The sequence below is a fragment of the Schistocerca serialis genome, chromosome 2 (assembly GCF_023864345.2).
Source record: "Schistocerca serialis cubense isolate TAMUIC-IGC-003099 chromosome 2, iqSchSeri2.2, whole genome shotgun sequence".
Lineage (NCBI taxonomy): Eukaryota > Metazoa > Arthropoda > Insecta > Orthoptera > Acrididae > Schistocerca > Schistocerca serialis.
The window spans coordinates 42,938,345-42,964,426 of record NC_064639.1 but is presented as its reverse complement, the minus strand read 5'-3'; the positions used below and the strand labels follow the sequence as shown (position 1 = coordinate 42,964,426).

At 44.8% G+C, this 26,082-nt stretch overlaps 1 protein-coding gene and 1 long non-coding RNA gene across 2 annotated transcripts in view; both read left to right on the top strand.

The window, feature by feature from the left end:
* Positions 1 to 7,407, top strand: part of LOC126455428 (PDF receptor-like) — a 378,273-nt gene extending 370,866 nt beyond the window's left edge. Inside the window, exon 13 of the mRNA XM_050091178.1 lies at positions 7,224 to 7,407. Within this exon, the coding sequence (XP_049947135.1) occupies positions 7,224 to 7,407 (184 nt within the window). The remainder of the gene's footprint in view (positions 1 to 7,223) is intronic.
* A 5,892-nt stretch (positions 7,408 to 13,299) lies between these two features.
* Positions 13,300 to 26,082, top strand: part of LOC126455435 (uncharacterized) — a 34,745-nt gene continuing 21,962 nt past the window's right edge. Inside the window, exon 1 of the long non-coding RNA XR_007585320.1 lies at positions 13,300 to 13,369. This is a non-coding gene — a long non-coding RNA (uncharacterized LOC126455435). The remainder of the gene's footprint in view (positions 13,370 to 26,082) is intronic.

Genomic DNA, 26,082 nt, shown 5'->3' with positions numbered 1-26,082 from the left:
TAATAACAGCCGACATTAATGCTAAATCCCCCTTGTGGTACAGTGGCACAAGAGATGCTAATGGTGAAAAAGTCGAGGAACTTATTATGGCATCACAACTTGTGGTGGCCAACAGGCCTGGCAATCCTCCTACCTACGCTACAGGAGGAGGGCAGGGCACAAATATTGACGTCACCCTTGTAACTCCAAACACAGCTAACAATATTCAAAACTGGAGAGTCACAGAGAATGCCACCACAAGCGACCACAATTTGATAACTTTCACCTTAGGAGAAAGAGAGTGCCGCTGAGCCATGGGGTGGGAAGTACAACTAAATTACAGAAGAGTCGATTGGGAACGCCTAGCGAGGGAGTGTGACATTCCTCCATCACCGGAAGGTGACATGCATCTGGACATGGACGCAGACCAGAGAGCGGAGGAAGTGGTGAATGCAGTGACAAGAGCGGTGAGGGCAGCTGTACCTACTAGGTGGAGGGCCATGGCGGCCTCTCCGTCACCATGGTCTGCTGAACTAGGAGAACTGCGTCAATCTGTCAGAAGGCTGTGGAGGCACTACCAGCGCAGTGTCGTCTGGCAGGAACGACAGAGGTGGCAGCTGCTGTACAGGGAGGAAAAGCGGAAGTTCCAAAAGGAACTGCGTGAAGTCAGGATGAGAAGCTGGGAAAACCTTGTGCTCAACCAGATATTAATGGACCCATGGGGGCTTCCATATAAGTTGGTGAGAGAAAAAATCCGCTCTCCTCTGGAGCTATCAACAATCAGGTACGGGCACAGGATGACGGAGTCCTGGAAGGAGACTGCGGGGGTCCTCCTCCGGTCCCTGTTGCCTGACGACAATGCGGCTGGGGAGACAGAGGGGCAGAAGCAACTCAGAGATGAAGACCAAGAAGTATACATTAATGAGACGGCTGTCTACCCCTTCTCAGAGGAGGAGGTAGCAACCCATATTAGATCACTGCAAAGAGGAAAAACACCTGGGACAGACGGCATTGTGGCGGAGGTGGTGCAGTTTCTGGCGCCTCAGCTGACTGCGCCACTAACACATCTATATAATGAATGCCTTAGACAGAGAAAATTCCCAAAGAGATGGAAAACGGCAAATGTAGTTATTATAAAGAAAGGACCAGACAAGGACCCCGCAGAAGTGAAATCTTACAGGCCGATTTGCTTGCTGGATGTACTTGGCAAATTACTGGAGAAATTGCTGGCTGACAGATTGACAGCACACTGAGTGTTGTGCGGGATGAGTGACAGGCAATTCGGGTTCAGGCCGGGGCGGTCGGAATCTGATGCAATCGCTCTGGCGGCCGAGGTCTGTGGCTCGACCACGCACAAATACGTGGTTGGCATCATGGTTGACATCAGTGGCGCCTTCGACAACCTGTGGTGGCCTTCGCTCTTCTCCTGCTTGCGGGAGAAAGAGTGTCCAGGGCCGCTATACGGTTGCCTGAGGAGCTATTGCAAGGATCGGGAGGTCTGGCTATCATCATCTAGCGAAAGAGTTGGAAAGATAATTACCAAAGGATGTCCCCAAGGTTCCGTCTTAGGACCCCTCTTCTGGGACATCCATATGGAGCCTTTATTAGATAGACTACAACAATGTGATGAAGTGCTAAAGGTGATAGCCTATGCGGATGACCTCCTCCAGTTGGTTGGCGGCCGTAGCCGCGAAAACATTGAACCGAAAATAGAGACAGTATTAGACAAACTCCAACAGTGGTGCCACACGACTAAAATGACGATATTGCCCAGCAAATCCACTTACCTGTTGCTAAAAGGACATCTTATTAGAAATCCGACTGTCAGAATAGACGGTTCACCAGTTCTCCGACGACGTGAGACACGCTACCTAGGAGTTATCAATAATGAGAGGTGGAGTTTCGGAAAACACATTGATACCATTACCCAGAGAGCCCTTCAGATATTAAATAACCTCATTTCAATAGGCCATAAAAGATTCCATCTTCCTCCACACCTAATTAGACTCTATCATAATAATATCCTAACCTCAGTTGTGGGCTATGGCTCGGGAGTCTAGGCACACAGGCTCACGAGGGTTGTGCCCACCATGGCAGTGAGAAGGGTCCAGAGAAGCATGGTATTAAGAGCTGTGGGTGCCTATAGAACATCTCCAGGGGGGCCCTATTAGCCATAATGGGGCTCTGCCCTCTGGACATAAAGATAAGAGAACAGGCGGCTTGGTATTGGGCCAAAAAGGGAAATTATGAGAAGATTGTAGATATCGCGGGTATTAGGGTGGGGGATAAAAGAGAAATAAGGAAAAGAGGGGAGGAGCTCTGGCAGGAGACTTGGGAGGTAGAAGAGGCTGCACGAAGAAGCTTCCAGTTTCTACCTGATGTGAGGGAATGCCTGGGATTGAAGTACTTTGAGCCTACACGAGGTCTGATCCACTTTCTCACTGGCCATGGACCCTACCCGACTTATTTATGTCGATTTGGGAAGAGGGCAACACCAGCGTGCGACTGTGGCGATCCGGAGGGTACACCCGAGCATGTTGTTTACGAATGTCCCCTCTTCAATGATATCGCAAACACACTACGAGACAGAATACCCAACAATGTCACATATCAACTACTCAGACGAGAGGAAACTTCTCAGACCTTAAACACCTTGGCAAACGAGGTATCACGAAAAGTTCTAACTGAATATTTAAGAGAGATACACTAAATAATAATGACAATAACCACTGATTGCGCCCAAGAGCCCTATTCCCATGCCGCCTGTGCGTGGACTGGCAGACTTCATCTAAGTTGGAATCCGCCACGTGCAGGATTAGGGGGAGTAGGGATCAACCACCGATTGTGACACACACCAGATATGACGTAAGATAAGTTAGTTTGTAGGACTTAGTTATAGGAAATTAAGATAGGAACTGCAGCGAATTTAACATCGAGGCCTGTCCAATGCCAGGGGCATGCTCTTGGGGGTTAGCTCAAAGAGCAAGGCATATTAAAGTAGGTTTATATCTTTCACTGGCACACATGTGACGCTGCAGAATATATATAAATTAAATTAGTTATAGGAATTAGTTATAAACAGTAGATGTAGATATTAGATGCTCATTGTTTGGTAATAACTGTAGCTCACTTATTAAAACTGAAACTAGCTGCGAAATTTAATATAAATGTATAACTGTTAGGACCCACTAATGAATTAAGGAAGTGGGTTAACTTGTATAATTATAATGGTTATTACTAATAAAGAATTTAAAAAAAAATAGTACCTTCAGTTTAAACTGTAATAATCAAGCAAAGTATACGGACGAGATACTTCCTGCACAGCGCGTAAGGTTAGCGTTTGTGATTAGAGTAACCTAGCATATAGGCAGAATCCTTATCGACGAAACATTAAGAGCAATACAAGGACTCAGTAAACAACATGAATGCCACGTACGTCCGAGACAAAAGATAAAATCGTCGATAGCAGAGCGCCTAAGAAGAATCTGGCCGATTATGGATTTTGTGAATATATGTGTGCTAGCCACAAAAGTAATACTTGTAAAAGTCCGTGCAGCAGTCTAAATGAACAAGAATGGGTAAAATATTTCAATAGAGATGACGGCTACAGACTTCCGTCGTCGTTGCTACTGGCTGTCATGGAAGTAAACACCAAGCCATGGCGAGCAAGGAACACAAACAGGTATCAGGAAACAGCAGGGATGGCACAAGAAGAGTAATGTTTTTGATTCCACCTCCCTGTACTCCCTGTAAGTATCGGCTTCCAATATTCACCAATGACAATGGCCCACCAATAGTGTTTTTTTTTTTATTTTTTTTTTTTTTTTACCTAGAAACTCTACATTGCGGAGAAACAGCAGGAAAATAGCCTTTTGTAAGCGAATGCAACTCTCTCTTTGTATAGCGTTCAGCCATCCAGGGACACAGTGGAGTCTTGAACATGGTCCCAGCATAGTGACTGAAACGTTGAGCTGCGAGGAAGGAGGAATGGGAACATGACACCTTTATCATCACGGCAACGAAAGTCTGCAAACTTACATGGTTTGAAAACACGTGCTGGTATCAGAAGTGGACGTTAGTGGTCTTACACCAAATGAAACACTATCTGCAGAATTCTTTCCTGTCCTACTGGATAATAGGTTTAAATGGAGACAACACGGAAAATAACTAATCAACAGCCACAGTTCACCCTGCTTTCATCTAAAAGACAAGAAGATTTGGTTTGTGTGAGTACTTTCACTCTGTGTCGTCTTATGGTGTTATATTCTGGGTCAGGACATGTAAACCAAATAAAGTTATTCGTCAGATGGAAGCAGTAGGGATACTGTGTTACATAGACAGCAACACATTCTGCAAATGTCCCTGTAATAGTCTTAGATGTCTTTATCTAACTTGTAGTACCATTAATTCTTAATTCATTCGTTTACTGGAAACAGAATCACTTTCAGCTGAATTATGGTGCTTATAACCGCTTTTCAAGGCGCTCATCGTTCGGTTGAACAGTTCTTCCAAGTCCTTTCCAGTCTCTGACAGGTTTACACTGCCATTGGCAAACCTTGGAGTTTTATTTCATCCCGTCGAACTTCTTTTCATCTTCTGCATCCGTTTCTCGATTCCGTTGAACAGTTCTTCCAAGTCCTTTCCTGCCTCTGACAGGTTTACAGTGCCATTTGCAAACCTTGGAGTTTTATTTCATCCCATCGAACTCCCTTTCATCTTCTGCATTCGTTTCTAGATGTACGGTTTGAGTAAATTGGGGGATAGCCGACAAATCGTTTTTAATCCCTTCTTAGTGCAGTGTCTCCTTCGTTTTCTTCACGTCGATCCTCGCTAAACACGTCTGTTTGAATGTGATGTAAGCCAGTCATCAGAGCAAGTATGTTTGCTATTCATTTCTCTGTGTTACCACAAATGACACTCCTTCTCTCCATCTACACTGATGCATCGGCAGTTCTAAGGGGCCTAGTTGCGTCTTGCTGCATCAAAGCATAACTCAGAATTTCTAAAATCATCCACCAGCCTAGCGTCTGAAAGTGATGTTCCCGTATCATCAGAAGGGTAAACGTGCATCACGGGTCCACAGCTCTTGCTATTGGGCCGTACTGGAACTACTAACAAATTGGCTATGGCTGACTTTTATTGAACTGGTAAGTCCTGAGGTTTGTTTGAATGCCATTTGATATTAAGATTATGCACATTCTATCACACAGAACAGGAAAGTACTCAGAGAAATTGTGTGACAGAAAACGTACGCTTAAAAGAGCCATACTTTGTGTTACTCGTCATCCTTATTATTTACATACATTAATCCCTACACACTGTTAAATATGGTAGACAATACGGTAAACGTTTCATAATTCAGATTACACATACTAAGCTCAATTAATGTCTGCATTACATGCAGAGTTTCGCACTGGAAAGCACACTGATATCCGTTCAGCCTTATTGTTCGGCCCTTGCTCTACCGACTGACTGTTTGGCCCTTCTACTAAATACTGAATTGTCTAGCACGAACCGCTTTGCAAGGCAGTCGTGCAGCGCGCTGCCGATGACACACCAAATAATTTGGCTCTTTCTAGTTGCTTAGATATTCCTCAAAAATTGATACTGAATTCAAGTTTTGACTATGTTGGGGTCGTATATTGTTAAGAGATTTTCCACTATTATTCTACACCAAACCTGAATGAAACTGTAGCAATAATTAATGAATCAAAATATGAGTTTAGGCAAGCTAACGAGAGGGTAAATGATTCATCTTTTATAAAAGCAACCAATTACATCAGAACAGCATATAGTTGGCACAATATCTGACGATAGGTATACTTGTAGTACCATTTGTTATCAGTACCTTGCTTCACTTTACAACATCGAGCATCATCTATTGTATCTTCAATCAGTTGAGATGTGAAATTAGGAAACGAAGACTTTGGCTCTCAAAGCCAAAAATGCTACAGCTCTGACTCATTGCAGTGGATCTGTTTTCTGTACGAATAATGACATTTTACCATCTTTCTAGTAGCTCACATCGTTGTTGCACCCTTCTGCTCAGAACAAATTTTGCATTTGATTTTAAACTAACTTCCCTTAAGTTAGACACCCGAAATTTTAAACATAGGTCGGAACTGAATGATGATGCAACATTGACAAGTTTTTTCTTCTGGTGTGTTTTCAAGGCTTGAGAGTGAATAAGGTTGCTAGTGCCTGATATCTAGGCTGCCCTGCAAGGCCACTGTATTGTGTGGTTAGTGTTGAAATCCATTTCAGGCGTATATCTGTGGATGGGCACAGCTGAGCAGAGTGGGGGAGGGTGGCAGGAGGACGTGGACAGTAGGAGAAGGGAAGATGAGAAGGGAAAACACAGGTGGATGAGTAGACTGAAAGAGAGGGATGATGGAGGAGGGTATGGACAGAGAGAGAAGAGGAGTAGGAAATGTGCAGGGTGAGGGGGGGAGGAGGAGATGTGCACTGAGAGGGGGGAGGGAGAGACAGACGGAGAGAGAGGGGGGGGGGAGCTCTATGTGAGACACATGTACAAGAGCAAAGCCATTGGCATAAAGATAGTTCTCAGATAAAAATGTCACTGAGAATCATATCAAATTAATTTTGCTTGCCTCTTACTTTAGGTTTTAGGAAAATAGCAATTAAACAGGTTGATGTATGATTAGTGTGTAGGTATAACGCTGTTCTATTTAATTCATTATCAGGTTAAAAGACACTACAATAAACATGAAATTTAACATAATGTTTCTTGCAATTATGTAAAAGTAATACGTTTTTAATAGAGCACGTTTTTAAATTGAGCTAAGCAGAATAATGGTAGTCCTGAGAATTTTTGGTTGAGATTTTTTAATAGGTATAAAAGCACTTGTATGATTTAAATTGAAAGTTACTGGGTGCATGCAGTACGTTGTTGATGCATGACTATTTCACCTCTTCACCATTATATATTGGGATTAGAAACCTGCATGAAACTAGGAGACGTTACTTCACACTTTTATGTCCAATTCGAAAATGTAGTATATTAAAATTTTATATTAATTTAAATAAATATTTTTAAATAAAGTTTCACTCTCAGTCTCATTTCCCATGGCCTTACAGAGTGGCAAATGCATTGTGAATTGTCAGAGTAGATGTCAGGGTTTTGCTATAAAATAGCAAGTCTAGTGTGATGTTGGCTGTATTCTTAAGCCCTTGGTAAGTATGTTAAATTAACTGTAAAACTGAAATTCTGGTGATATTTTCAGGAAGAGAAAATGTCGCACTGACGAGAAAGGAGACGGCGACGACTGTGAGGACGAGATGGAGAAAGAGCAGGTGGCGGTGGGGTCTGTGGCGGGGCCGGGGGTGGAACCACGGCGCGTCAGCAGCATCACGACGAGGCCCTCCACCGGTACGTGCCGCCCGCCTGTCAACACGTACACCACGTAGCTGCCAGCACATACCTTACGCTTGTGACAACTTACAATCCCCTAACAACTCACTCTTTTCTCATAGCTGGTCACATATTGTTGTTAGTGACATGACATGGAAAGAGTAGTTGTTAGTTTCGCACTCATAATAGTTTCTGAACTAAAGTGTTAAGACCCTGAGAAATAGAGGCTTGGTTCTTGTCACTGTGCTCTTCAGTCCGAAGACCGGTTCGAGGCAACTGTCTACGATACGCTGTCCAGACCGATTTTCTTCATTCCTGCACAACTACCACAACGTCACCGTCTGATCAAATATATCCAGACATGCTTATGTAGTGTTGAATTGACCACTGGATGTCACAGGAGGCAGACCGCCAGTGTAAAAGCTGGTGGAGAGCATAGTCTTTTCAGTAGAGACGCAGTAACAGCAGAAATAGCCGATGAGGAGAGCTCACTTATTTCGAATGTGAATTGTACACTGGATGTCACCAAAGTAAATACCCTATCAGGAACATTTCATCGTTCTAAAGCTGTTGAAGTCGAGTGGTGATGTGATTGTGAAGCGGAAAAACGAGGAAACTGCATACGTCGGTTGTAAAAAATCGCAGTAAATCAGCAGAAGAAATCACTCGGGAGTTCGAAGGTACCACTAGCAATCTTGGTACTACAATGATTGTTTGTAGAAAGTTAAAAATAATGGGGTAAAAAGGTCGAGCAACTCTCCATAACCTGCGTACTTCTGTAGTCAGTACTAAACGACACTTAAGATAGTCTAAAGAGTAACGGCACGCGGCAATTGATGACTGGGAATGAGTGATTTGAGTTGATGAATGACGGTGTAACGTGTGGCAATATGATGCAAGGGTTTGGGTTAGGCAAGTGCCAGAAGAACTTTACTGCTATCATGTGTACTGCAAACCATGAATTTCGGAGAATGTGACATTTTGGGTGTGCTATCCTTACTGTCCTTAAGACACTGGTACTCATGGAAGGAACTGACATTTTTTACTGCCTAGTGCATTGCGTGCTGTAGAGGAAATGTTTGGAGATGATGACTGTTTGTGTAATCATGAAAATGCATGCTGACGTAAAGCATTATGTGTCAGGCAATTATTTGTGCACAGGAAATTACCAAAATGGACTGTAAGAGAGGACGAGTCACTCTCTCACTATTTTTCATATTTAAAGCTACTCTTTAATGTTGATTTTACACTCAAGACATCAATTTTGTGAGACGACAGCAAGTTTTCAACAATAGCACGCATGTATGTTTTCATACATGTGAGATATTTGTGGCGGCTCCTCTTTGAATAGTACACTCCTGGAAATGGAAAAAAGAACACATTGACACCGGTGTGTCAGACCCACCATACTTGCTCCGGACACTGCGAGAGGGCTGTACAAGCAATGATCACACGCACGGCACAGCGGACACACCAGGAACCGCGGTGTTGGCCGTCGAATGGCGCTAGCTGCGCAGCATTTGTGCACCGCCGCCGTCAGTGTCAGCCAGTTTGCCGTGGCATACGGAGCTCCATCGCAGTCTTTAACACTGGTAGCATGCCGCGACAGCGTGGACGTGAACCGTATGTGCAGTTGACGGACTTTGAGCGAGGGCGTATAGTGGGCATGCGGGAGGCCGGGTGGACGTACCGCCGAATTGCTCAACACGTGGGGCGTGAGGTCTCCACAGTACATCGATGTTGTCGCCAGTGGTCGGCGGAAGGTGCACGTGCCCGTCGACCTGGGACCGGACCGCAGCGACGCACGGATGCACGCCAAGACCGTAGGATCCTACGCAGTGCCGTAGGGGACCGCACCGCCACTTCCCAGCAAATTAGGGACACTGTTGCTCCTGGGGTATCGGCGAGGACCATTCGCAACCGTCTCCATGAAGCTGGGCTACGGTCCCGCACACCGTTAGGCCGTCTTCCGCTCACGCCCCAACATCGTGCAGCCCGCCTCCAGTGGTGTCGCGACAGGCGTGAATGGAGGGACGAATGGAGACGTGTCGTCTTCAGCGATGAGAGTCGCTTCTGCCTTGGTGCCAATAATGGTCGTATGCGTGTTTGGCGCCGTGCAGGTGAGCGCCACAATCAGGACTGCATACGACCGAGGCACACAGGGCCAACACCCGGCATCATGGTGTGGGGAGCGATCTCCTACACTGGCCGTACACCACTGGTGATCGTCGAGGGGACACTGAATAGTGCACGGTACATCCAAACCGACATCGAACCCATCGTTCTACCATTCCTAGACCGGCAAGGGAACTTGCTGTTCCAACAGGACAATGCACGTCCGCATGTATCCCGTGCCACCCAACGTGCTCTAGAAGGTGTAAATCAACTACCCTGGCCAGCAAGATCTCCGGATCTGTCCCCCATTGAGCATCTTTGGGACTGGATGAAGCGTCGTCTCACGCGGTCTGCACGTCCAGCACGAACGCTGGTCCAACTGAGGCGCCAGGTGGAAATGGCATGGCAAGCCGTTCCACAGGACTACATCCAGCATCTCTACGATCGTCTCCATGGGAGAATAGCAGCCTGCATTGCTGCGAAAGGTGGATATACACTGTACTAATACCGACATTGTGCATGCTCTGTTGCCTGTGTCTATGTGCCTGTGGTTCTGTCAGTGTGATCATGTGATGTATCTGACCCCAGGAATGTGTCAATAAAGTTTCCCCTTCCTGGGACAATGAATTCACGGTGTTCTTATTTCAATTTCCAGGAGTGTATTTTGTGGTTGAGAACAAGCAAGGAGTTCGGACGTTTAACAGTAAATCCTGCAATGGACGTTTTGGGCTTGTGAGCCACATGCAGCTATTGGGGAAAGGAACATCTCGAAGCACTTACTGAGGACAGAACGTTGGTCCCAAGAACTTTTCACGTTGGAGTGCTTTCAGCCAAAGAGATGAAAAAACTGCATACCTGGATCTACCTGTTAGGCGCGTCTAGCCATGACAGAGGCAGGGACGCAAGAAAAATGTATATCTCTCGGCCAAGGCGTTTCGACATTTTGTAAACACCCTTTGAGAATAGCGAAGGTGTCCATAAAGATTAGTGAGATTCTATGTCCCCCATGGGGTGGGCACTAATGAGGGAGCTACCAAATTGTGGTGTCGCCCCTGTGTCTGCTAAATTTTTGGGGAAGCCAGAGGCCTTTGGAAGAAGATTATAGTGGAACCCATCGTTTATGGTGGCTCTGAAATGGTTTGTGTTGAGACACAAAAGCACTTCTCTTAGTGTATCCAAGACCCCAGTCAGACACGCTGTAACGTTCATCGTGTACATTTGATGATCTCTGTGATAAACGTATTGTATACTTTAGGCCTAAATGGAAACTCGAAAGACACTGCCTAAACTGGCTAGGGGAAGAATAACTCAGAATTCAACGTCTTCTCCTCTCTGTATGGGAATTTTGAAATCAGGAATTGGTTGTTTCTCCAGAAAAGAAGAATATTATTAACCTAGGTTAGGCTTGGCCGATAGGGAAGAGCAGACGAGTTTGATGATAGATATGGAGCTCATGGAGTCTTGAGATTGGCACAAAACCCTTGTGAGAGCGTTTGCGTGAGTGCTTCGGAGGAGTTTATCGAGGTCTGATGGATAGGGAGGAGTGGAGAACATTGGTCTTCTGATTCAGGCTCTAGTCTGAGGAGGATTCTGGTCTTCACTCTTGTTATGAGTGGGTACCCCTTTGGACACTTATCCTAAGAGTGGCTTCATACCGTCATTGGTCTTGACTGGAGAGCCGGTGGTGAGGCTTAGCTGTACCAACAGTTTAGATCTGAGTCATCTCAGACAACTCACTGTGCCGAGGACATTCTTATTCCTGTCAGATCTGCCGCCTTGACGTTTGGTCTCCTTGTGGATACTGCCATATAGGTAAGTCAAACTGGTCAATGGTTTGACCAGCGAACAGCAGTGTTACACACTGGAAGCTGCCGAGATTTCAGGGGTACTTTAGTGAGAAATTGCGATCCACGTAACAGACACCAGCAGTGACTTTGCATATTTCGTGCATGCGGTAATGAAGAACTATAGGCAGTGTACATCGTTACTCTGCCGACGATTGGACCATGGCTGTCGCATGAGACAGCGCTACACATAAAGAAAGGGGGACAGTTTTGCTGCCGCAGCTTCTTAGAGCAAACAGAATCACTGTCTCGCCACTAGTTCTCATCTGCACCAACATAGTATAACCTCAGTGTAGAATAAATCCATCAGCATCTATTCAGGGTCAGGTAATTTCAGATTACATTATCCATGTTTGGAGCCAGAGTAAATAGATTAATCAGACAAACTTAAGTCTTTGCCAACTAATCCTCACCCAGTGGAATATTAATTATTTTTGACATTAGTTCATGATTTATATTGTCATCTCACATAACTTGAATTGTTTGTCCTGTATCAAGATCAATAAACTTTTGACAAAATTCTTTGCCGGCCAGTGTGGCCGAGCGGTTCTAGGCGCTTCAGTCTGGAACCGCGCGACCGCTACAGTCGCAGGTTCGAATCCTGCCTCGGGCATGGATGTGTGTGATATCCTTAGGTTAGTTAGGTTTAAGTAGTTCTAAGTTCTAGGGGACTGATGACTTCAGATGTTAAGTCCCATAGTGCTCAGAGCCATTTGAATCATTTGAACAAAGTTGTTTTTTATAAAACATCAATCCGACGTTGATATATTAATCACTCATCAATAATTGACTACAGTAATGACAGGACCACCATTTAATTAGATGATTTCTGCATTCAGAATTATGTAGAGTCTGATATAAGTGATAACCTCTAAAGGATCCTATGAACAACAACCACTGACAAAGGGCAAAACCAATTTAGCAGACGCATGGGCCACATATACGAGTGGAAGGATTAATATTTAAGGTGACTAGTGTCAGGGTGTTAACTCATAGCAGCCTCTAGCCTTTCATTATGCAAGACCAGTGTAGTCTTGCAACTTTTATGCTCAGAGTCGCGATTTGAACCAAATGTAAAATCTCTGTGATGAGTTAGAGCGTCGGCTTCGCTCCAGACCCGTTTCTAATATCACTACTTTCTCCCATTTCTGATGTTTAGGAATTAATAGCTGCAATTCTTCCACAGAGACTCTGACACTTGATGGAATCTATCCTCAGCATAGGTCAAGTTGTCGTAACCCAATTTTAATGTCCACTGATACGTGTGTCCATATAGTTTTCATCAGTTAGTGTACACCTCCTTACAGATTATAAAATTTCGCCTCCCTCTCGAGCTCTACCCCACACCCGCCCTACACCTACAGACATGCTCTTCCTTCTGAATTAGCGAACTGACAGTTTCCTCAGTTCCTTGAAATATCAGGATCTATCCCATCAACCAATGTCTTCTCTTAGTTAACTTGTACCACAAATTTCATTTTTCTGGAGTTTGATGAAGTACCTTCCCATTTGTTTTCGACTTATCCAACTAATCTTAAGCAGTGCATTACAGTAGCTTCTATTCCTTTCTTCTCGGCACTGCTTATTGATGACAATTCACAACTTCAGATAAGATTTTCTAAGGCTTGTATTTACGTTACGTGTCTACAAATTCATGTTTTGCAGAAATAGTTTTCATGCTATAGGCAGCCTGCACTTTATATAACTTTTCAGCCCTCGTCCGCTACCTATTTTACTTGTTGCCGCTCTAAAACACACTGTTGTTTTCGCTCAGAATCATTAACAGGACATTTTCCTTCAAAGTTCACACAGTTGCTGCCCCTAGTTGTACAGTTTAGAAACAGTGTGTATCGCGCCTGTCGGCAGACGGGGTGAGCCTGGGCAGCAGCGAGTCCGGCGCGGGGGCGGCCGCCTGCTGCGGGCTGCTGGGGGCGGCGCCGTCGGTGGCGGGGCGGCGCCGGTCCACGCTGCCGCTGGAGCTGCTGGCCGCCGACGGCGAGCCCGACGGCGCGCCCATCGCCGCCATCTCGCCCTCCAAGCTGCCGCTGGGCCCCTTGCAGTGAGTACCCCCTCTGTCTGTCCACTTACGCATTCTTCCCCAACATCAGGTAGCAGTCGAGGACTGAACATGCCAAACCCAGCTGTGAAGTCATTCATTTCTTAAACGTCCATGGGCCAGATCTCAAGCATTTGTGGCACTTGACTAACTGTGAGTGTAGAGGAAGAGAAAGGGCCCCACAACATGTAAATCTGTAGTATGAACAGTGGTCGCTGGGAAGACGACTAACACACTCTCACGACAACATGATACACTCACTTCCTGTCGATGTCTTGTGGACCAAACAAGCCACTGTGCAGATGGATTATCTACACCGCTGCGCTTGGGCATTTTGCTGGCCGCTGTGGGCGAGCGATTCTAGGCGCTTCAGTCCGCTGCTACGGTTGCAGGTCCGAGTCCTGCCTAGGGCATGGATGTGTGTGATGTCCTTAGGTTGGTTAGGTCTAGGAGACTGATGACCTCAGATGTTAAGTCCCGTAGTGCGTAGAGCCATTTGAAATTTTTGCTGCGCTTGAGGAACACTAGTAGCGAGGAGAATACATGTGGTAATTAGTACAAGCGACGATGAACTTCACAGACAATACTACCGAAGCAGACGACAGAAGTAGTGGTAACCGGTCAGATGACAGAGGAACAGGCGAATAGATCCTGCTCTACATGTAGAACTGTGATTAAGTGTACACTCGCAAGACAAAGAAATGAAGAACCAAGAAGGAATTATCCAAATGGACGGATCGTTATTATAGTTTCAGAAATACTTAATGATTTATTCAAGTGAAAGAGCTTCACAAATCGAGCAAGTCAGTAACATGTGGGTCCATCTCTGGTCCTCATGTAAGCTGTTACTCTGCTCAGCAGTGATTACTGTCCACCTGAGGGCTATCGCACCAAATTCTGTCCAACTGGCACGTTAGATCGCCAAATTACCGACCTGGTTGGAGGGCCCTGCTCATAAGGCCCCAAACATTCTCAACTGGGGAGAGATCTGGCGACCTTTCTGGCTAAGGCATGGTTTGGCAGGTACGAAGAAAGTAGAAACTCTCCCAGTTTGCAAGCGGATGCTATCTTGCTGGAATGGAACCCAAGATGGCTTCCCATGAACGGCAATCACACGGGTCATCTCAGATGGTCGGCGAACCGCAGTGCTGTAAATGTGCTGCAGATGACAGCCAAAGGGGTCCTGCTGTGATAGGAAAGGGCTTGCACCCCAGACCACCACTCGTGGTTGTCAGACCATATGGTGGACGACAGTCGGATTGGTATGTCATCTCTGTGTGGGTCGCATCTAGCTAAGTCTTTGGGCTGGAATCTCATTGCTTGGAGTCGAATTATCTTCAGTGATGAGTTCCACTTTAGACTGAGCCGCGATGACCAGCGATACGTGTCAGGAGACGCGCCAGACAGCAGTGCGACATCAACCTGGCAGTCGGTCGCCGTTGGCCCCACAACCAGGAGTAATGTTCTGGGGTGGCTGCCATTTCATTTCATAGCAGGACCCCTTTAGTTGTCATCTGAGGCAGCCTTACAGCACAGTGTCCAACAGACGATATTCTACGACCCGTTTAATTGCCCTTCATGGCAAGCCATCTGGGGCCCACATTTAAGAAAGATAATGTCTGCCCACACATGGGGAGGAATTCTGCTGCCTGTGTTAATGCTTGCCTATGCCTATCTTGGCCAACAAGGTCACCGGATCTAGCCTCAGTTTAGAAAATTTTGAGCATTATGGGCAGCGCCCTCGAACCAGCTCATGATTTTGGTGAAAAATATGGAAATTTGTGGTAAGTTTGTGTGGTACCAAACTGTTGAGGTCAACGCTGCCTAGGCCTGTACACTACGTAATCTATCTTGAACTAACTTATGTTAAGGACAACACACACACAGACACACACCCATGCCCGACGGAGCACTCGAACCGGGGCAAGGCGCCAAGACCGCGCGGCTACCAAGCGAGGCATTTTGATGATCTAACGCCTTACTTGGACAGACTTTGGGACAATATCCTTCAGCAGAACATCCAACAACTCTATCAGTCGATGCCAAGCTGAATTACTGCTTGCGTAAGGGCCAAAAGTTGCCTAATTCTCTAAGCTCTTTCTCATTAATAAATCATCCAATTTTTCTGAAATAGTGATCATCTGTTGGCTGTGTGTGCACATCACATCGACCGATTTTCATCCCATTTGGATGATTTCTTCGACTTACGTTGATTTCTTTGTGTTATGATGTATATTGACTTGGGTGCTACGAATACAAGTATTCATCGGACAGTTCATGTACACACGGTGCTGCAGGAGGAATCGTCATTATTGATTTATATGACAGGAACTGTCATTAGAAGAAAAACAGTCAATTAAACATGCATTCAAAATTACATACTTAAAGAGCTATGAGTACTTGTTCATCTTCGCTATCCTGAAACACATTTCTTCAATTGAGAAAGTGCTCATAGCTCTTAACGTATGATTTCTAAATTTTTATCGTTTCGAATGATCGTTCCTGTACGCCCCTGAATATTTAACACTGTAAGAGAAATACAGAAATTGGCACGCTGCTGTGTGGGGCCACCTAACCGAGATGTATCTGAGGGCGAGAGGCTCGGAGTATTTCTGACGTTATCGCCCCTGGTTGGCGAGTAGTAGTAGATAGGTTGGTGGCTGCCCAGGAGCGGGAGGTTGAAGGTCTTTGAGGTACTTCAATCTGGGCACCAACGGTGGCGATATTCTGTAAACCTATACTCTTTCCAGTTTTTCTTTTATCTTAATACATGAGTGTTAAGTAGTTTTTAAGGATTTCCGTTTCCAAGCTTACACATATTTAAGGCTGTAACATAGTTGAAACTTTGTTAAAATAACACGAAATCAGTAGTGTGAAAACACGATCTGCCGCAGTCACTAGGTGGTAGGTCATTTGTAAATGGCTGCAAATAAGATAAAGATGGCAATTTAGTCACCCAGCCACTGAATTGTTTCGTGTGAAAAGCTTCGTGATACTGTATGATGCAAAGGTTTCACCAATAAAATCACAGAAGTCGAACTGAGAAATACGTGTACAAGGAAGATAATTTAGAAAAAATCCTGCACAGCAGAAGGGATACTTCATTTGATCGACTAGAGAAGACAGCACACAAATGCCCGAGAATAGCAGTATAATTTCCTTTGGAATCACAAACTGGAGGACCAAGGAAGCCAGGCTGTAGGAAAAATTTGAAGAAACCTGGTAAGTAATAATCATCGGGACGACTAATTCAACATGTAGAAAAATCTTCTGTGACGTTAAAAGCATTGGCGTCAGCGTTACAGAGTGGAAGAGGAAACGAACTGCTCAACACAAAGGAGAGAGTTAATACGTGTAAGGTGAGCACTGAAGGCTTCCACGAGAGGGATCAACTCTCTGATAACTTGACAGAAAACGAAACGTTAATCGATATGGAAGACAAAGGCGATCGCTTATTAGTGTCAGAGCTTTCTAAGTGCTTCAGAAGGCATAAGGCATAGATAACATTCCACTGGGAATTCTAAAACCATTGACGGAATGGCAAACAAATGACTATTTAAAGTTTGCCGAATCTAAGAGCCTGGAGGTACACAATCAGACATTCGGGAAACCGTCATCCACAGAGCTCCGAAGGTAGTAATTTACAGATAAGTGCCAGAACTGTCGCACAGTCACTTTAACACGTCATGCACCCAAGTTGTTGACAAGAATAATATACAGTAGAATGTAAAACAGAATTCAGAATCTGTTCGATGACTTTCTGGAAAAGATGTAGGCACTACATAGACAGTTGCGACGCTGCACTTCATAATGGAAGCTAGATAAGAAAAATCAAGAAAAGTTCATAGGATTTTCGAACTTACAAAAGGCATTCGACAATGTAAAATGGTGCAATATGTGGTATCGTCCGAAGATCGCAGTGGCACATCAAAGTCGGCAGCGGTATTCGATAACACAGGCACTGGCGAGGGCTCACTGCAACTCGCCACGACGTGCTGGAGGCGCTGCTGAACACCACGCCTCCCTTCTCAGCTCAGCAGTGCCCTCACACTGGGGTCAATATATAGTCGAGCTAGCGATATAGAGCTTAACATTTCACTTTCACATAGTTTGTAGTTTGTCGTTCGATATTGAATGATAACATCTGCCTCAGCTACAGCAGTCAACATCATCGAGTTGAGCAGTGTCATAAAAGTTTCTGATAGAACGTACTTCGTTAATTTTTAATATTGTACCTCAAGAGAACATTTTGTTAATTAGTACATCAGATGATGCTTTGCTAGTCAATGACAGTTGCGATTGTCCCGCAATTCTGTGCCGAAGACGTGTGTCAAAGTTTGGTAAATCTTTTGTTCATTTATGTAATGAAGTGAATTAATATTACATGTGCTCTAGTTTGATGTACCATCTAACCGTGCAATCAAAGAACCCACAGTTGTGGCCGGCCGAAAGTAGTTTCGCCCGCTCACGGCACAATATGTGTCAAATTCTCAGAAAAATTGGTGTAATGATCTAACCAGCACACGCAATGGACTGACAGTAAACCGAAGAAAGAGGAAGGTAATGGGGAGTAACTGAATTGAGATTAGTGTTAAACTAATAATTTAGTGTTGTGGAACACAATGTTGACAATGTAAAGGATTTCTGACATAAGAAACAAAATAACACAACACACACGAAACCAGGAGGAGATAAAAAACTGACTATCACAGGCAAATTACGGAATTCCTTGACAAGAGAAGTCTACTAAATTTAAACATCGGCCTCATTTGGAGGTATAACTTTCTGACAACGTACATATGGAGGGGAGCACCGTATATTAGTGCATCATGGACTGTGGGAAAACCGGAAAAAGAGAGAATCGAATTCCCAGTGTGAATCCTCTACCAACTCATCAACTTCCCATCACTCCTAGCCCACATCGAAAACCTCGACATGGTGTATAGTAACACGCTAACCCGATTCGAATAATCCTTCTGTTTCTCCTGTAATCACCAGACTCAATAAGTAGCATGCATTTAAAAACACATCTCATCATCCGTACACCTACACACATTTCACATCCTATCCTAACGCAATTTCAACCGGATCCTTCTCCCAGACAGTGAGATCCACCCCTACCAACTATAGCTCCCCACCTATCCCACTCCACATCATGGCTGCTCCTTTCTCGTTCCCCCTCTCCGCCCGCGTCCCTTCTTGGTATCACAGGCACGCCCTACCACCAGACTCCTCCTCACCTTCTGTATTCCAACTATCCACACCAACAGCCATAGAGTCTCCTATCTTCTGTGCGGCTGGCTCCGGCGGAGGTTCGAGTCCTCCGTCGGGCATGGGTGTGTGTGTTGTCCTTAAAGTAATTTAGGTTAAGTAGTGTGTCAGCTTTGGGACTGGTGACCTTACCAGTAAAGTCCCATAAGATTTCTCACACATTTGAGCATTTCAGTCTCCTATCTTACCGACTCCTCTATTTTTTTTTCTCACAACCCTCATACCTACAGAACACATTTTCTCCTCCCCAGATCCGTTCATCCCAATGCATGGCCTTCAGCTGTTAAGTCAGATTGCAGTGATATTTCATAAAAGAATCTCTGTTATGTGTTTTTAACAGTATAGAACTCGTAGTCGATTGACTTTAATTTAAAACAAAAGACAACAGTCTTACTCCGTTTACGCAAACGCCAACAAAATTCAATCGTTTATACACTCCTGGAAATGGAAAAAAGAACACATTGGCACCGGTGTGTCAGACCCACCATACTTGCTCCGGACACTGCGAGAGGGCTGTACAAGCAATGATCACACGCACGGCACAGCGGACACACCAGGAACCGCGGTGTTGGCCGTCGAATGGCGCTAGCTGCGCAGCATTTGTGCACCGCCGCCGTCAGTGTCAGCCAGTTTGCCGTGGCATACGGAGCTCCATCGCAGTCTTTAACACTGGTAGCACGCCGCGACAGCGTGGACGTGAACCGTATGTGCAGTTGACGGACTTTGAGCGAGGGCGTATAGTGGGCATGTGGGAGGCCGGGTGGACGTACCACCGAATTGCTCAACACGTGGGGCGTGAGGTCTCCACAGTACATCGATGTTGTCGCCAGTGGTCGGCGGAAGGTGCACGTGCCCGTCGACCTGGGACCGGACCGCAGCGACGCACGGATGCACGCCAAGACCGTAGGATCCTACGCAGTGCCGTAGGGGACCGCACCGCCACTTCCCAGCAAATTAGGGACACTGTTGCTCCTGGGGTATCGGCGAGGACCATTCGCAACCGTCTCCATGAAGCTGGGCTACGGTCCCGCACACCGTTAGGCCGTCTTCCGCTCACGCCCCAACATCGTGCAGCCCGCCTCCAGTGGTGTCGCGACAGGCGTGAATGGAGGGACGAATGGAGACGTGTCGTCTTCAGCGATGAGAGTCGCTTCTGCCTTGGTGCCAATGATGGTCGTATGCGTGTTTGGCGCCGTGCCGGTGAGCGCCACAATCAGGACTGCATACGACCGAGGCACACAGGGCCAACACCCGGCATCATGGTGTGGGGAGCGATCTCCTACACTGGCCGTACACCACTGGCGATCGTCGAGGGAACTCTGAATAGTGCACGGTACATCCAAACCGTCATCGAACCCATCGTTCTACCATTCCTAGACCGGCAAGGGAACTTGCTGTTCCAACAGGACAATACACGTCCGCATGTATTCCGTGCCACCCAACGTGCTCTAGAAGGTGTAAGTCAACTACCCTGGCCAGCAAGATCTCTGGATCTGTCCCCCATTGAGCATGTTTGGGACTGGATGAAGCGTCGTCTCACGCGGTCTGCACGTCCAGCACGAACGCTGGTCCAACTGAGGCGCCAGGTGGAAATGGCATGGCAAGCCGTTCCACAGGACTACATCCAGCATCTCTACGATCGTCTCCATGGGAGAATAGCAGTCTGCATTGCTGCGAAAGGTGGATATACATTGTACTAGTGCCGACATTGTGCATGCTCTGTTGCCTGTGTCTATGTGCCTGTGGTTCTGTCCGTGTGATCATGTGATGTATCTGACCCCAGGAATGTGTCAATAAAGTTTCCCCTTCCTGGGACAATGAATTCACGGTGTTCTTATTTCAATTTCCAGGAGTGTACTTTTTAAAACTCATGCTAATATTTTTACCTCTTAATACTATTTGTTTTTGTCTCCCTTATATTTTTGAAAAAGGTCTTGGCTGAAGAGCGAAATGTTGTAGCGCTGACAGCCCACCTGCTGCCCATATTAGCGAGGCGGATGAAATTAAAATATAGAGAAATGAGGCACTTCGTAATGCAATTTTGTACACTTTATTGTATAACATACATGTGTACATTCCGATAAAATTCCTATTGAAAGCCTTTTATTGAAGTATGTCAATAGCAACTAAATAGTTAGGAGGCTACTGCTTATAAAGAGCGATGTTGCTAAGTGGCAACAAACAGCAGTAATCGATTCCTGAGAAAATAAGGAGCGGAATAGTTCAGTACAGACATATTGATGAAATTGCGTTTCAAGAGTGATACGTCCGCTTAAAGGTTAAGGTAAAAGAGATTTGAGAGTACACGTGAGATAACACCACGCAACGTGGAATGTTCTGCAAATACTAGTGTTTCAGCTTCACACTTGAGAGGGCATAGTTAATGTATAATGGTAAAGCGTTTCCAGTAACATTAAAATTTCTGCACGACCGGTTTCGGCTAGTAGGCCACTTTCGGGTGTTCACAGCTGTTCTGCAGAGCCCCTGTGAGAGTTTGAGTGCAATAGCGTGGGACACTAAGTTAATGAATTATGCTCTCTTGCAAGCAAAAAGGCACATGACGAATGAGAAACGAGGTCATAACAAGCAGATTATCACAAAAAAGAGGGCATTCCCCCCAGTCTCAAATATAAGCCTTAATCTGATGAGGATATTTCTGGGAATCTACGTTTGGAAGACAGCATTGTACGGTAGTGAATAACGTAGTCTTGGAACGCTGAAAAACAGGAGAATGGAAGCTGCTGACATGTGGTATCGAAGGATGTTGAAAATTTGGTGGACAGATAAGACAAGAAATAAGGCAGTTCACCACTGACTCGGTAATGAAAGGAACATACGGGAAACACGAGCAAGAAGAGGTGACCGGAAGATAGGACTTCTACTGAGACACAAGCGAACAACTTTCACAATATTAGGGGTGGCTGGAGTGGGGGAAAACTGTAGGGGAAGACAGAGACTGGAGTACATCCCACAAGTAACTGAGGAGTAGGGTGGAAGTGCTATTCTGGGATGAGAAGGATGAAGAGAGGAGTTCGTGAAAATAAGGTGCATCAATTAGCAGTTAGGAATCCCATTTGACCGCTACGGTAGAAGGTTCGAATCCTGCCCCAGGCGTGGATGTGTGTGATGTCCTTAGGTTGGTTAGGGTTAAGTAGTTCTAAGTTCTAGGGGACTGATGACCTCAGATGTTAAGTCCCATTTGAACTAATCCCATTTGATTTTTTATATTTTTATGAAGTTGTACCAATGTGGCAGCCTCAGTCACTTGTAAATGTAAAACTTGCTAGAAATCAGTAAAGCATACAATTAACACTTCACGTTTTAAGGAAACAGCAAAGTTGTTGCTGGCGACCGTGCTCTGCTACCGCTGGAACATGCACGGAGAGTGAGAAGGGGTAGAGGAGAGCTGCGTGCTTGTGACTGAGGGTAGCCAAGGATGACACTAAATTGTTAGTTGTAAATTTTCTTTTTCATTTCGTTTTTTTCCCTAAAAGATACCACGCTCGATGCGGCATACGTTTGGACCCCAATGTCGCTTCAGTGACCCAGGTGCCAGAAGCAAGAAGCGATACCTGCAGTACCGGCTCGATAGGGGTGGCAGCGATGGTGTTCACCCCGTGGAGTGCCGAAACAGCGGTACACAAGGAAAGCGGAACTCTCCTGCTCTGTAACAGAGAACTGAATAAGTGACCAGGTTGCACTGGAAGGACGTTAAAATCAACAGTCGAGATCGCAATAATATTTGTTTACTTACAGGTTTCGGCTTATGTTAAAGCCATCTTCAGAGTTCTTGGCCCCTATGGCTGGTGCTGGCGGCTCCTCGGTTTTCTCGCGATGCCACGATCAAAAACCGAGGAGCCGCCAGCACCAGTCATAGGAGGCCAAAAATTCTGATGATGGCTTTAACATAAGCCGAAACCAGTAAGTAAACAAATATTATTGCGATCTCGACTGTTCATTTTATCCTAAAGACAGCACCAAATCGATGCATTCCGTAGACAGTGTTGTCTAAATTAATGGCACTGCAAGGAACACCACCATTTTCAAATGACATTTACAAAAAGACAGAGCCAAAGGATAAAACATTAATTATGCATTACCATAAAATTTAATCGGAAAACCTTGAAAAATTCTGAGTTCTTCATATTAGTTATTGAAATTCTATTACTCATTGCCATAAAAGTAGGACAGAAATGCATTAATGAAAATCAAGTCACAGTGAACTCTGAACATAAAAACAATACACTGAATCTATAGAAACGATCACTCACCATCTTACGTAACGTCCCTCTATGTGTGCAATTAGTAAGTCAAATTGGAACACCTAGTAAGCAAACAGCGGCCGCTCTAAGCCACATCCGAGGTTACTGAAACTAGTGAACTCTCAGTTAGTACCTCACCTAGCATGCCGCAACTTAGTACTACGTCAGTAGGCTCTTATAACAAACTATGACTGCTCTTACAGGTACTAGCCTAGCTTCAGTTCAGAGTGAGGCTTAATCCTTTTGAAATTAAACAGTCACTAGCCATGACTTAAAGTCAAACGCACCATAATGGTAAGGTGCGTCTTTACAAAATAAACTTTAGGACCGCCACTGTTGTCCAGAGAGGACTAGCCCAGAAAGAGGTTTAGCCTCTCGCTCCTGGATAGCCAACATCCTATTTACTACTACCCGCCATCCAACGGCGAGAATCTCAGTCACCCTTTGAGCCTCTCGCCCTCAGGTGGGGTCATCCAGCATCTAGGTTAGGTTACACCACACAACAACGAGTGCTCTCTTCAGTTAATACATTTCTGTTACCATCTGATATTACTGTGTAACGAACATTTGTTTTCATGACACTTCGGTGACTTTACATTTTTGTTGTTGTTGTGGTCTTCAGTCCTGAGACTGGTTTGATGCAGCTCTCCATGCTACTCTATCCTGTGCAAGCTTTTTCATCTCCCAGTACCTACTGCAACATACATCCTTCTGAATCTGCTTAGTGTATTCATCTCTTGGTCTCCCTCTACGATTTTTACCCTCCACGCTGCCCTCCAATACTAAATTGGTGATCCCTTGATGCCTCAGAACATGTCCTACCAACCGATCCCTTCTTCTGGTCAAGTTGTGCCACAAACTTCTCTTCTCCCCAATCCTATTCAATACTTCCTCATTAGTTATGTGATCTACCCATCTAATCTTCAGCATTCTTCTGTAGCACCACATTTCGAAAGCTTCTATTCTCTTCTTGTCCAAACTATTTATCGTCCATGTTTCACTTCCATACATGGCTACACTCCATACGAATACTTTCAGAAATGACTTCCTGACACTTAAATCAATACTGGACGTTAACAAATTTCTGTTCTTCAGAAACGCTTTCCTTGCCATTGCCAGCCTACATTTTATATCCTCTCTACTTCGACCATCATCAGTTATTTTGCTCCCCAAATAGCACAACTCCTTTACTACTTTAAGTGCCTCATTTCCTAATCTAATTCCCTCAGCATCACCCGACTTAATTAGACTACATTCCATTATCCTTGTTTTGCTTTTGTTGATGTTCATCTTATATCCTCCTTTCAAGACACTGTCCATTCCATTCAACTGCTCTTCCAAGTCCTTTGCTGTCTCTGACAGAATTACAATGTCATCGGCGAACCTCAAAGTTTTTATTTCTTCTCCATGAATTTTAATATCTACTCCGATTTTTTCTTTTGTTTCCTTTGCTGCTTGCTCAATATACAGATTGAACAACATCGGGGAGAGGCTACAACCCTGTCTTACTCCCTTCCCAACAACTGCTTCCCTTTCATGTCCCTCGACTCTTATAACTGCCATCTGGTTTCTGTACAAATTGTAAATAGCCTTTCGCTCCCTGTATTTTACCCCTGCCACCTTTAGAATTTGAAAGAGAGTATTCCAGTCAACATTGTCAAAAGCTTTCTCTAAGTCTACAAATGCTAGAAACGTAGGTTTGCCTTTCCTTAATCTTTCTTCTAAGATAAGTCGTAAGGTCAGTATTGCCTCACGTGTTCCAGTGTTTCTACGGAATCCAAACTGATCTTCCCCGAGGTTGGCTTCTATTAGTTTTTCCATTCGTCTGTAAAGAGTTCGTGTTAGTATTTTGCAGCTGTGACTTATTAAGCTGATAGTTCGGTAATTTTCACATCTGTCAGCACCTGCTTTCTTTGGGATTGGAATTATTATATTCTTCTTGAAGTCTGAGGGTATTTCGCCTGTTTCATACATCTTGCTCACCAGATGGTAGAGTTTTGTCAGGACTGGCTCTCCCACGGCCGTCAGTAGTTCCAATGGAATATTGTCTACTCCGGGGGCCTTGTTTCGACTCAGGTCTTTCAGTGCTCTGTCAAACTCTTCACGCAGTATCATATCTCCCATTTCATCTTCATCTACATCCTCTTCCATTTCCATAATATTGTCCTCAAGTACATCGCCCTTGTATAGACCCTCTATATACTCCTTCCACCTTTCTGCTTTCCCTTCTTTGCTTAGAACTGGGTTTCCATCTGAGCTCTTGATATTCATACAAGTCGTTCTCTTATCTCCAAAGGTCTCTTTAATTTTCCTGTAGGCGGTATCTATCTTACCCCTAGTGAGATAGGCCTCTACATCGTTACATTTGCCCTCTAGCCATCCCTGCTTAGCAATTTTGCACTTCCTGTCGATCTCATTTTTGATACGTTTGTATTCCTTTTTGCCTGTTTCACTTACTGCATTTTTATATTTTCTTCTTTCATCAATTAAATTCAGTATTTCTTCTGTTACTCAAGGATTTCTACTAGCCCTCGTCTTTTTACCTACTTGATCCTCTGCTGCCTTCACTACTTCATCCCTCAAAGCTGCCCATTCTTCTTCTACTGTATTTATTTCCCCCATTCCTGTCAATTGTTCCCTTATGCTCTCCCTGAATCTCTGTACAACCTCTGGTTCTTTTAGTTTATCCAGGTCCCATCTCCTTAAATTCCCACCTTTTTGCAGTTTCTTCAGTTTTAATCTACAGGTCATAACCAATAGATTGTGGTCAGAGTCCACATCTGCCCCTGGAAATGTCTTACAATTTAAAACCTGGTTCCTAAATCTCTGTCTTACTATTATATAATCTGTCTGATACATTTTAGTATCTCCAGGGTTCTTCCATGTATACAACCTTCTTTCATGATTCTTAAACCAAGTGTTAGTTATGATTATGTTGTGCTCTGTGCAAAATTCTACAAGGCGGCTTCCTCTTTCATTTCTGTCCCCCAATCCATATTCACCTACTATGTTTCCTTCTCTCCCTTTTCCTACACTCGAATTCCAGTCACCCACGACTATTAAATTTTCGTCTCCCTTCACAATCTGAATAATTTCTTTTACTTCATCATACATTTCTTCAATTTCTTCGTCATCTGCAGAGCTAGTTGGCATATAAACTTGTACTACTGTAGTAGGTGTGGG